Here is a 12,831-nt window from a genome sequence, read left to right on the forward strand (position 1 = left end):
ACTTATGCATGAAAGTAGTGGATATAGGGCGGGTTCTAACTCAGGTCCTCTCAGGGGGAGTGAAGCGCGCGGGGATTACGGTGGCGCGGGGGAATGACGTCACGCGGGACGGAGGGGATTTCGGCAGCGGCGCGTGTTAGATGTTTTATCGCTATTGTATTACATGCCCCGATTGATAAAAATATTGCGTACGAACATGTTCGGTTTATAAATAATATAAACAGCAGCATTTCTTCGAATGGCAACGCGTGCGAGGGAGAGGGGGAGCGATGGTGCGAGAACAACGCGTGCGAGGAGAGGGAGCGATGGCGCGAGAACAACGCGTGCGAGGGAGAGGGAGCGATGGCGCGAGAAAACGCGTGCGAGGGAGAGGGAGCGATGGTGCGAGACTTACAATTAGCGCAACGATGATGTCGAACGAGACTTACACTAGCACGAGAGAGAGACTTATAACTAGCGAGACTTAGATTAACGCATGGGAGATAACGATACTTATAACTAGCGCAGAGATGGGAACGCAAGGAGAGGCATGCGAAATAATTAGATTTTTTTTAAAGTAAAATATATATAAAATTTATTTAAAATGTGTGTGTGTGTGCATATTATACACGTTTGTGCGTGCGTGTGTGTGTGTGTGTGTGTGTGTATGTGTATTCTCTTCCTGGTACACCCCCGATATAAGTAATTGTAGATTCTTTCTCCGTTCGACGTATCCTTATCTCTCTCTCATTGGATATTACATCATGCACATTTATAAACAATATAAACAAATGGTACTTCCCAGAATCGTCCTCCGTAATTTTTTCTCGGAAGAATTGCAACGCGTATCAGCGCAGATGTTCGACCGTTTTATAAATGCAAGCAAACGCAAAGAAAGTACACCACGATATAGTAAACTTAAAACTCTTTATTCATGTTTTTACATATTTTTTTTCGTCTTACATATTATATGACTAAAAGCTAAAGCCGCCAGCTCGCAATCGACGAGTTGATGCTTGTTGAAAGCGTCACTCGCGCGTATTACATTCGATACTTCTTTAAGATCCGTTACAGTGGACGCGATATTGGAGAATTGCGTAAATTTGACATCGACTCTTTGAATAATTTTATCTAATCGATCAAAAGTTACATCTATGCATTGATCGAGATCGAACATACGGTGTAACGTCGATTCTACCATCATCATGCATACGTTCGAAGATTCGAGACTTATGAGTTTGGCATCGTTAATCGTACAAACTCGCATTGTTAGCGGTCCAACGCTTATAAAATTATAGATGTCGTGAGAGTCGTTCCGAAGGAGAAAGAGAGTTTAGAATATTGCGACGTTGCTCGCAGAGTCCTTTCCACGTTTCGAGAGATAATATCAGTCCCTTTCCCCGATGATCTCCTATGACAATCTCCACGTAACTCGGCGGACCCACGTTGATACCAATTTCGAGGAATTTGAATTCCGTAACTGTCAATGCGTATCGTCTGCCTAGTATATGAACCGCACGACGCTCCGACGAAATGCTACGGGAAAAAATTAAAATTAAGTAATACTAATAATACAATTTGTAAAAAATAGAAAAATGTTAAACGAAACTTACTCGTCGTATTTGTTCTCAAACGATGGAGTTTTATCACGACCCGGCATGTAATTATTCACGTGTCTTTCGATGCCGCTGCTGCTTCTTTCAACGTAGTACATTTCTCTGGGGGTTATGAAAAGTGAATCCACGAGCGGTTAACGCGACACTGATCGTACATGAATTAATCGATTATACCCGACTCATTTATTAAAAATATAATGTAGTGGTGGGGGATCAATGCTTCTAACGCATTGGAATTTAGGAGAAGAGGAAGGCGGTGCTCGAACAAAAGAATTCTTAGAAACGCATGCAAAGGATTAGGATGGGGAAATAAGAGAGATAACGCATATCAATGTTTACATATTTTATTTTTCTCGCAATTCTTTCTGGCGTCGCAACCACCAGTTAAATATTTCGAATACATTTTGTAAGGCGCAATTCTTAACATGTTTTCCGCATCGCATACTATTCGTATCGTCTAATTTATTTAGAGCATCAATATCTTCGTAATCCACATCCAAGGTTTCAATAATATAGCCGTTCCCCGCATCGTCTAGTATATCAGCCAGCCATTTTCGCTTTTCAAGTCCTTTGACGTACACGACAGACGATTCTTCTTCTTCTTCGTGTATCGTACCAACGACAGCTGTTGTAATCGCACGCAGAGCCAAGCCATACGGAACGTTTCCGTCTTCCCATTGTAATCCGTGATGATTTCTAATCAGCCATGAGACTTGACATCGCTCAGATTTTGTAAGCGTGTGCCACGGTACGGGACTTGCGAAAAAGTAATGCGATAGAACGTATCCCTTTCTCAAGACTGCCGCTTCCTTCACGACAAAATTTTTCCCAACGATAAATCCTTGCAGATCCACAAACGTTGGTACGGACATGACGAGATCTCTCTCTTCATCAGTCGAGAGGAACGACAAAACTCTAAAACCATCTCGCAAGACTTTGATTTATATCATGCTCCTCTTCCCCCTCTCTCTTGTGTCGCAAACACTTAGGTGATTTTGCGTACAACGTTGGTCAACGGATTGTACTGGATCACGCGATCGTGTATGATGAGGCAGTACGCAGTAGTATTCGGCGGTACGTTCTCTTTACACTCGAATTCCAATCTCACATCCACGATTGCGCTCTTGACCGATTCGTTTTGTCGAGAACAATCGATAATCACGAACGGACCGTAAAGTTGAAACATCCCGACGGAGAGACTCGGCTCGAGATACTCGTATCCGTAATAATTCTTGCAGAAGCGCATATACGTGTCGTACAGAATGGAATATCTGTTTTTATCGAAATCTAGATTCATATCATCGTACGGATAATATTCTGAATTCAGATAGAGTTTAACGTTGATCAATTTGCAGTGGTCGAATTCACTCGCATCCTTAGACATGACATTCTTCCGACCTGTCTGCAGAGCGAAAACGACGTATCGTGGTTTCTCCAACTGAGTCGCGGTCTTAATGGCCCACGAATGCTTGGTTGTAAGCTGCAATAGCGGATACTCGTACAGATCCCACGAAGAGCGAAAAGCCATGCTGAGATATCGTCCGCTTTCCAGAGCACGGAGCATCGACAACTTTTTGATTTCGCTCAACAGCACGTGAGGCATTCGTCATTGTATCTTGAATATGTTGAGCTCAGGCTCCTGCGCCGAATTTCCAAGCAGACAATTGTCGTCGTTGCGCGATCGTATCAAGATCAATTCGTGACGAGCGTTAATCACCACGCGTCTGTAATCCTCGCAAAATCCTAGCAACATGTAGAGCGGTACGCAAAAATTGAAATGTCCATTCGCGTTGGTCGACGGTTCCCAGCCGGCGTTTTTCATAATCACGCTTCTATCGGATGATACCGTTACATAGTTTTTGAGCGTAGTAGTTATTCCTACGTTTCTATTGCGATCAATCTTAACGCCGTCGAGTTCGTATCAATCTCGTCGAACATGAATGCGACGCAATTATTTCCCAGCGCCAATTCACTTTCTCCTTCAACTGCTGGTCTGTGTTTCGTTAGTTGTCCCTCGATGTATAGGAAAATCTCGTGCGGCAGCGTATACAGATCCTGTTGTTGTATGGGTATTCTTATCTCGTCATTGTGTCCGAACGTTGTATTGGCGAACGGGTTGTACGTGTGAGTCTCGACCTTGACGATACAATCGTCAAAGATAGGTTTGTCACCGATGTTGAGAATGTCTGTCATCGTTCAGCTGTTTCGCACCGCGAATCCCAAAGATTGCAAAAAGGCAACGTTCGATGCGCTGAGTTTCTTTTTCTCGAATGATTGGATATTAGTGAATGTCGACGTTGATGTTGTTGGTATCTCTGATTTCGTAAAGATTGCGTTATCTCTCGCGTCTTTCGATCTGTTCAACACGAGCATCAGCCTTTATATATTCTGCAAGCTTGTCCCACAATTGTTCCACGTAATCACCGAAATTTTCCAGTAAAAGAATCTTCGGAATATACTGCAGCTGTTTGGCGGTAAGTCCGAGAATGTCTCTCTCGTCCGACAGAAGGAGAAACATTTTTGATACTGAGCGGTTTCGAGTCGCGACACCTCTATAAATAGGCCTCCCCCTCGCGATCATTCGCAAAATTGGTTCGAAACAGAAAACATGCGGTTCGTACGACAGCCTTTGACGATATGCGTGACGAATTGCGACGACAGATTACGCTCGGGAACAACGCGGAGCGCAGACACGGTACGATGCTACCGACTACTATACGCGCGATCGTTTGCGGTCCCTCGAATTGTGGTAAAACCAACGTTTTGATAAGTCACTGGAAAGTCCACACGGTGTACGTTTCGAGAACGTGTACGTGTACTCGAAGTCGTTGCAACAGCCAAAATATCGATATCTGGAGAATTTATTGACGCCGATCGACGAAATCGGCTACTTTACGTTCTCGAATAACAGTGACGTCATTCCACCGTGCGAGGCACGTCCAAACTCGATTTTTGTCTTCGATGACGTGGCGTGCGACAAGCAAGATACGATAAGAGAGTACTTCTCAATGGGTCGTCACTCGAACGTCGACTGCTTCTATCTTTGTCAGACGTACGCGAGAATACCGAAACATCTTATACGCGACAACGCGAACCTGCTGATCTTGTTTAAACAGGACGGTACAAATTTGAAACACGTGTACAACGATCACGTGAATACCGATATGTCATATGAGGATTTCAGTGAATTATGCCGTACTTGTTGGCAGCAAAAGTATGGATTCTTAGTGATTGATAAGGACAGCGCGCTTACGAACGGGCGATACAGAAAAGGATTTAACGTGTTCGCGATACCGCGAAACGATTAGTCGCTGTCGACATTCCGTCGAGAAGGGTGAAACGCTCGACGTTCCGTCAACATGGCTGGAAACGATAATATTCGCGAGCGTGAAAAGATTGCGCGGGAGATTGAGAAAACGAGCGAATCGATCCGCAAGAAACATCGCGCTTTGAAGACCGGTAAGATCGACGAAGATATCGCGGTCACGACTCATTTTAGACCTATTATCGAGCCGCTGCAAAAGATCGTCGACAACTCTAGCGCAATCGCGGTGAAAAAAGAGCCGGAGTGTAACGCTGACGCTATAATTAAAACGTTACCCATCAAGCGACATAAGGAAGAGGAGGAGGAGGAGGAGGAGGAGGAGGAGGAGGATGCAACACCGAAAAAGAGGAAACGATCGGTGAAGGCGAACGTTTATCGATGTCGCGTATATCCGAACTATCGGAGACTTTATCGGATGAACCGCAGATAACTCTACACCGTTCGCGCCGAAAATCGCGCAACTCGCGATACCCGAATCACTCGCGATCGAAGATGTTTTCGAAACTACGGGCAATCCGCCCGAAACATCCATTCGAAACATGTTACAAACGTCGGAAGGTCAAGAAGTGTTACGAGAGAACGAGGGACCACTGGGGCAAAAATACATGGGTGCTCTTAGCGGTGACGAAAGAAAAAAAAACGCGATCGATCACGTGTACGGCGTCTATTTTGACGAGAATGGAATGCGTCTCGGTAACAAATGATTCGGCATTGACAAAGATGACTCTATAATGATAGACAATGTGAGATACATCGGTACACCGGGATTATACGAGTTGATCTTCATGAGAATTCCCAATGACGCCATATACACTGAGGACGATGCGCAAAAATATAAGAGCCTATTGATGGCGACGAGTGCGCATAAACGTCGATATAATGCTCAAGGTCAATTAAAGAGCAACAAGGGATACAAGTATAAAACAAATAATCGCGCCATTGATGTCGTTCGAATCGAAAAAGAAAAAAACGGGAACGGGAGTATTCACGCTTCGCGCGATAATGCTAACCGACAATAAGATCGATTACGTGCACTGGGACGATCCCAACGAGCTAGTGGATCGCCTGCGATTGCTCGATGCTTCGCGTCGAGTTGGCCACAATGCTCACGACAACGAGATCTTGTCGATCATAGAGGAACTTCGCGAAGCCGGCATTATTATAAATTAAACGGCGCCTCGACAAAACTAATCAGTCGATTGACGTCACTCGCATCGAAAAACAATGCCTATCAACAAATTTGGATTATTCGAACGGAGAAACGAAGAAATCAGCACGAGCGATCATTGGGGTAAAATGGTGACGAGTTACTTGCGTCAAAACGCTCTGTGTCGCGTCGCAACAGACTATGACGCGAGGTCGCGCAAGATTCGCCGTGTAGCGCAACCTGAGGCTGATACCGATGCTGTCAACAAACTGTACGTGGAAGAATGCGTTAAAACGTTGAAAAATCAACGGAAAGAATCAGATGAGAAGCTGACTTCGAGAAGGACCTGCGAGCTTTGCAGGCTGCGATAAATGAGTTTCGTCGTACGATTAACGTTAATTCAGAAACGGCTATCAACCTGTAATGTGCTGTAGTGAACGGCTTAGGAGCGGCTATTGTACAATTATTAAACATCTAGAAAGTTTTACCGAACGGCTACGAACGATTATCCGACGATTATCGAGCTATAATGAGTGGCAGTGATCGAAGAGGAAACGGTCTCGAACGAGGCTACGAACGATTCAAGAACAGCTGCGAACGAGGCTACGAGCATCTCAAGGACGGCTGCGAACAAGGCTATGAACACATCAGGAACGGCTACATACGAGGCGGCATACAAGTCCACAACGGCTACGAACGAGTCAAAAACGATTGTCAACGAGGCTACGAACGGGTCAGAAACGACTGCGAACGAGGCTACGGACTGCTTAAAAACGACTATCAACAGGGTCAATCGCGCCAACAAAGGGATCAAGAACGGCAGTGAACGGCAATTGAACGGCAGTGAACGGCTAAGGAACGGCTATAAACGGCAATCGAACGGGTCAGCAACGGCAATCAAACGGCAGTTGAACGGCAATTAAACAGCTACGAACGGCAATTGAACGGTTATGAACGGTTATTGAACGGCTAATTCGATCGACGAATCGAAACAACGACGATCGGGAATAACCGGGGAAGCGAAGAAACAACATAATTTAGAGAAACGGTAGTTGATGAACGAACTGCACGCACCGGCGAGAAAAAATTTCCCCCGAAGACACGTAATAGTGCGGGGATACGATGATCTGTGGCAAGCCGACATTGTCGAGATGCGTCCGTACTCTCGTTTCAACAGAGGTTACAACTACATACTCACAGTCATCGATGCGTTGAGCAAGCACGCGTGGGCCGTACCGCTCAAGAGAAAAGGCGGAAGCGAGACAGCTGACGCTATCGCCGAGATAATTCGAGATAGCGAGAGGTGTCCGAAAAACATACAGACCGACATGGAGAAGGAATTTTATAACACCGACGTGCAACGGCTCATGCGAAAACATGGCATAAATCATTATTCTACGTATTCGGTATTGAAGGCATCGATCGTCGAGCGATTCAATCGCACGCTAAAAGACGACATGTGGAAGATTTACGTTGAACGGATCTTACAAGTGGGTCAAGGCGTTGCCGGGACTCGTATCGGATTACAACGCGCGCAAGCATCGAACGATCGGTATGCGACCCGTCGACGTTACCCCCGCGATCGCCGAGAGACTCTTGGCTGTATACAACCGTGTAAATATCGCGGGTCCGGCGAAATTCAAAGTAGGTGACTCGGTACGCGTTAGCAAGTACAAGACAGTTTTCGAGAAGGGTTACACGCCAAATTGGACAACCGAGGTGTTTAAAATTGTAAAAGTGTAGCATACTAATCCCGTGAGTTATCTACTCGAGGATTATCGCAAAAAACCTATCGCTGGAGCGTTCTACGAGCACGAGTTGCATCGCGCGAATTATCCCGACGTGTATCTCGTGGAGAAAATACTGCGCAGGAGAGGTGACGAGATTTACGTGAAATAGCTGGGATTTGACAATTCGCACAACTCTTGGATACATAAGGACAATACGATTTAATTTATATACAGTGTTTATTAATATTTCTTTCAATAATACTATATATGTATTTATATTCTTAATATAAGTATGTAAGATATGCGCTACATAAAATATATGAAATATAAATGTGCAAGATGTGTATTATATAAAACTATATGAAGTACAAAATATATACAGTAATAAATAAAATATATACATGTATTTACAAAGGTATCCTATAATGTCCCCATGGTAACGTGTTAGTCGAATCAGGTATGATATATCGCTTGTCATCGTACGGACTCAGAGCAATTTTCGTCTCGCGGACGGTATACACTTGGTGCAGTTTAGATGTTATACACGACTGCTGTCGCGTCATTTCGATATCTTCATTTAAACACCGCGTGTAATCTTCGAAGGTTATCGTTCTCGCGACAACGTTGCTCTTGACACCTTTAACTTTCTTCGTGTCTTTCTTTCCGTCCACTCGTAACGCGTACATCTTTGCTCTGAGCCCGACGAATTCGGTCATTATGGCACCGTTGTTTTCGTCCTTCATCAGACCTGCTACCTTTTTATTTACAAGCGGTATATCGTACGCATTGTCCACCGCATAATCGCTCGTGTCGAATCTAACAATGTCGCGCTTCATGTTGTCGTACACATCCGCGCACTCGATGTGATATATGAGACTATCCGTATCGGTGTACATGATCTTACATTTGTCGCGATACAGAGGAAATATGTACTCGTGATGAAATTCGTACAGACACGTCTTGGATATGTCGAGTATGCACATACCCACGTAAATCGGTTTGTAAAATTTCACCTCGAGTTTACGCAATTCTACCGCAATCAGATTTTCCGAAAAGACGCTTCTGCTGTGGAAATTCGGTTTCGCGATCATCGCTTCCGTGCCGAACCGACCGTCCCATTTTGTTAATAATTTTACATCGACCCGATTACGCACATTTTCCATCGTTTTGTCAAATACCGCGTTGTTCATTAATTTATATAAATTTTTCTCGAAATCGTTTTTCGCGAGTGTTCTGAAACGTGTATTTAATTCTATGTAATTTCGAAGCCACGGAGATTGAGAAAACTGTAAAATTCTATGTATTTTTGTGATACGAAGGCCGTGACGCGTACACTGTTGTAGGTTACGGTAGTGTATCACGTAACGCTTCTTATCGTATAACGTTGCGAGGAGCTTGTCTTGCCGCTTGCCGGGCGGCTTGTCGCGTATCGGACAAAACAGTAGGTCGGTGTGCGTATCGTGAAGATGTTGCGGGTACTCGAGATCGACTTCGAGGATGTCCCGTGGGCGAATCTAACGCTATAGATGATACGTCAAAATTCGACGCGTCGTCGACCCATCGAAAATCGGCGTAAGGCAACGGTTGACACATTGCCCATTCGTATAAATTATTAACGTCAAAATACATCAAGCAAGACGATGGTTTCGATGGATCGTACGATTGTCGCATATACTTGTTATTAGCGCGCGCGTATCTGTTGGAACATTGGCTCAGACCACCTCGTATACCGCGTTCTATAAACATGACCATGTCGATATCTGTAAGCAACTCGAACGTGATCTTTGTATGCTTTAACATGGCGTCCCACGTGTATCGGGGCAGAGTATAGTAATACGCAGGGTCGAGTCCGTAACTTTTTATGCAGCTATCGCGAAAATTTTCGAAAATATCGGCTAATAACAAGACGTCGATTTTGAGATACATGTCGCTGTATTCGCCCAGCGTTCGAATGGAGAATCGCGTCCAGATGTTCTCGGCGTGCGCGTAATCGCTCTCGGATATAGTTTCACCGGTCAAGGAACTATAAAACGATTCGCGCGGTGGTAAACGCGTATCTCGCAACCTATCTACCGAGTCGATGTATTCGTATAGAAAGACACCTTTTCGCGTTAATAAACTGAAATTTTCCGCGGATAAATTTTAAAATTCCAATTTTAAAATTTTGAGCTTGTCTTTGTCTAGATAAGACGCCAATTTGTCGAGACTCGATGTAAGAAATTTGTACGAATCGATGAAGCATAATTTTACATTATTTTTCCAATCGCCTTCCTTAAGGTCGACATATTTCGTAAACGAAATATATTTTTCTTTCGTTATCGGAAGTAACTCGACGCTCCCTTCGAACGCTATAACTATTTCCTCGATAATAAAGTGTGAATTATAACCGGATAAATTGTGGAAAACTATCGGAATACAAAAAGATTCTTTGTAATTTAAATTGCAATTTGAATGCGCGGGACCTCTGTACCGCCCGGTCAGATGACAATGATCGCGAACGCGTGTATCGTCTTGCGCGAACGGCTTTTCGCATATATGACATTGAGTGGAGTTGTAAAATTTTTCACTCTCTTCGGACGTTAAATTAACCATGGAGACATTGGTCGTTAAAATATTCTTAATGCGAATCGCTAAATTTTTAAGATCTTCGACGAACCACGCTATACAATCGACGCTACGACGCGAATGATACGCCGATAAAGATTCATCGTACGAACAATGCATATAATACGCTATACTAAATACCCGATGATGCTGGTACAATTTTTGTTGTTGTTGTTCTTCTTCCGTTTTGGTCAGAACGCATTCCAGGTCGGCGTACACGACGAATGGAAGCCGCTCCTGTTGTAATTGTTGAACTCGAGCCACTTGTCCTTGTCGCTCGGCAATCGGATAGCGCAGTCATCCATCTCCCCGCAGTCGACCGTATGCGACTGCAACTTGTCATCTGAACTAAAATAATGCAGGCATCTGTAAAAGAAAATTTTTTTTAATTTTGAACAATTTGTTATATAAATTATAATTATTTTATATTAATATATACATACCGATCGCAGATATATTTGTGATTCTTGTGTTTGCTCAGTTGCGAGCTCACGAGCCGGGATAAATTTTTTATCCACGCGAAATGTCCTACGTTGTTGCCGTTTTCCACGTATAGCAGATTCACGTGCTTATCTCGCTTCTGCTCTGTCAGTCGTAGTGGAACAATGTTCTCGCTTTCGATGCCGTACACGTTGATCGAGATACTGTTTGCGAGTTCAAATTTTTTAATTTGATTTAAAGTTACTGGAAACTCAATGTCCCGGAGATTCAGCACTAAGGTAAGGTGGATACGATGATTCTCGTTCCACCTTTCTGCGGGATATAGAGCGGCGACCACTGTCCACGCGAAACACGCATTGTCTTTAGACTGTACGTTAACCACCGCTCTTTTCATCATAATCTCCCGCGACAATTTAATGTGGCATCCCGCGCGCATTGGATTATATTTATTTACATTAACAGTCAAATTCTGTATTCGCGACAATGCCCAGCCGCTATCGCGTTCCTGAAACTCTTCCAAAGACGCTAAAGTGGGCTCGATAACGCGGCGCTCGAACCACTTGCGTAAATCCGATGTGCGAAAGAGTTCACAGTTTCTCGTATTCACACTTTTATTCGCACGCTTATCAGCCGACACAAATTCACCATTAAACACAGTGTTCACTTTTACACTGTTGTGTCTTTTTAGAACGTCTTGTTGCTCGAGCACGATGTCTTCGGCATCCTCGAGAAATTGACGAGGTTCGATATAGTTTGCATTAATCACGGCACCGGTCAGAATACGGCTGTCGAACGCGGTATCGATCTCTCGCCAAACGAGTCTTTCAGCGTTATTATCACCGCTGTAATCACCACCACTGGGAATAAACCGTCTCTGCAATCGAGTCTTTGCACCTTCTAATCGCGCGATTTTAGCCACCAGAGATTGCCTGTTTCCGATCGAGAGCCGCGGACGCTTGACACGACTGCGTTCTTCGAGCTCTTGGATCAATTCCTCGTAACGCTGCAGCCACGCGAAATACTCGCCCAAGGTTGCAACTTGGCGAGATCCCTCCATCAGATCGCGTTCGGTCTGCTCGATGTTTTCCATTTTCCTGTCTTTTTCACACTTTTAAAGCACTACGTCACAGTTTTCTACGGATGACTTTTGCACACGATAAACAATACCGTTCTCTATCTTGAACGTGAAATCGCGCAAAAATCTTTCTAATGGAACACCGCTATACTTTTTTTTTGCAACCGACACGTCGATGGGCGTTCAAATCACATACTATGATGATTTGATGCATTTCAATCCTTCTTATATATGAAGGAGGAAACGAAGGCAGCCGAACATCGGCGCTCATACGCGTCGCAATATCGTCTCTTCCGAGAAAAAATTACGGAGGACGATTCTGGGAGGTGCCATTTGTTTATATTGTTTATAAATTCGCATGCTGTATAATTCAATGAGAGAGAGATAAGGATACTTTGAACGGAAAAAAATCTAGAATTACTTATATCGGGGGGTAAGGGATGTACCGCGAAAGCGCAAAGCAGCCGAACATCGGCGCTGATATACGAGCGGTGGAAGCAAGGGTGCAAAGCAGCCGAACATCGGTGCTGATGTACATTGCATTCCTTCCGAGAAAAAACATGCGAGATGATTCTAAGGTGTTTATATTGTTTATCAACTGGGCACGTAATACAATATCGCTTATACTTTCGATAAATATATGGGACCGCGCATATTTTTTTTTACGAGGTGTTTACGGCGATATGGCGATAATGTCGCATCTCTATTATACGATCTCGTATCGAGATCTCGCTGCCTTGTCAGAAAGAGTTTGGCTGTGCGCGAGTCGAGAAATCGAAACTGAAGAAGTGAATATTTTTTTCATCGTTCTTGTGCATTTTATAACATGGCCGAAGAAAATATCATTATCATTAATGATGACGATGATGATGATAATGTTATGATCATCGATGATGACGATGTGATGATCATCG

General features: G+C 44.0%; 1 protein-coding gene across 1 annotated transcript in view; it reads right to left on the reverse strand.

Moving 5' to 3' along the window:
* LOC112637842 (keratin, type II cytoskeletal 1-like) overlaps nucleotides 1-11,932 on the reverse strand; it is a 29,631-nt gene extending 17,699 nt beyond the window's left edge. Inside the window, exon 1 of the mRNA XM_025408496.1 lies at nucleotides 11,655-11,932. Coding sequence (XP_025264281.1) covers nucleotides 11,655-11,932 — 278 coding nt within the window. The remainder of the gene's footprint in view (nucleotides 1-11,654) is intronic.
* Nucleotides 11,933-12,831: the final 899 nt, after the last annotated feature.

Source organism: Camponotus floridanus, unplaced genomic scaffold, assembly GCF_003227725.1.
Source record: "Camponotus floridanus strain SB8 unplaced genomic scaffold, Cflo_v7.5 scaffold210, whole genome shotgun sequence".
Classification (NCBI taxonomy): domain Eukaryota; kingdom Metazoa; phylum Arthropoda; class Insecta; order Hymenoptera; family Formicidae; genus Camponotus; species Camponotus floridanus.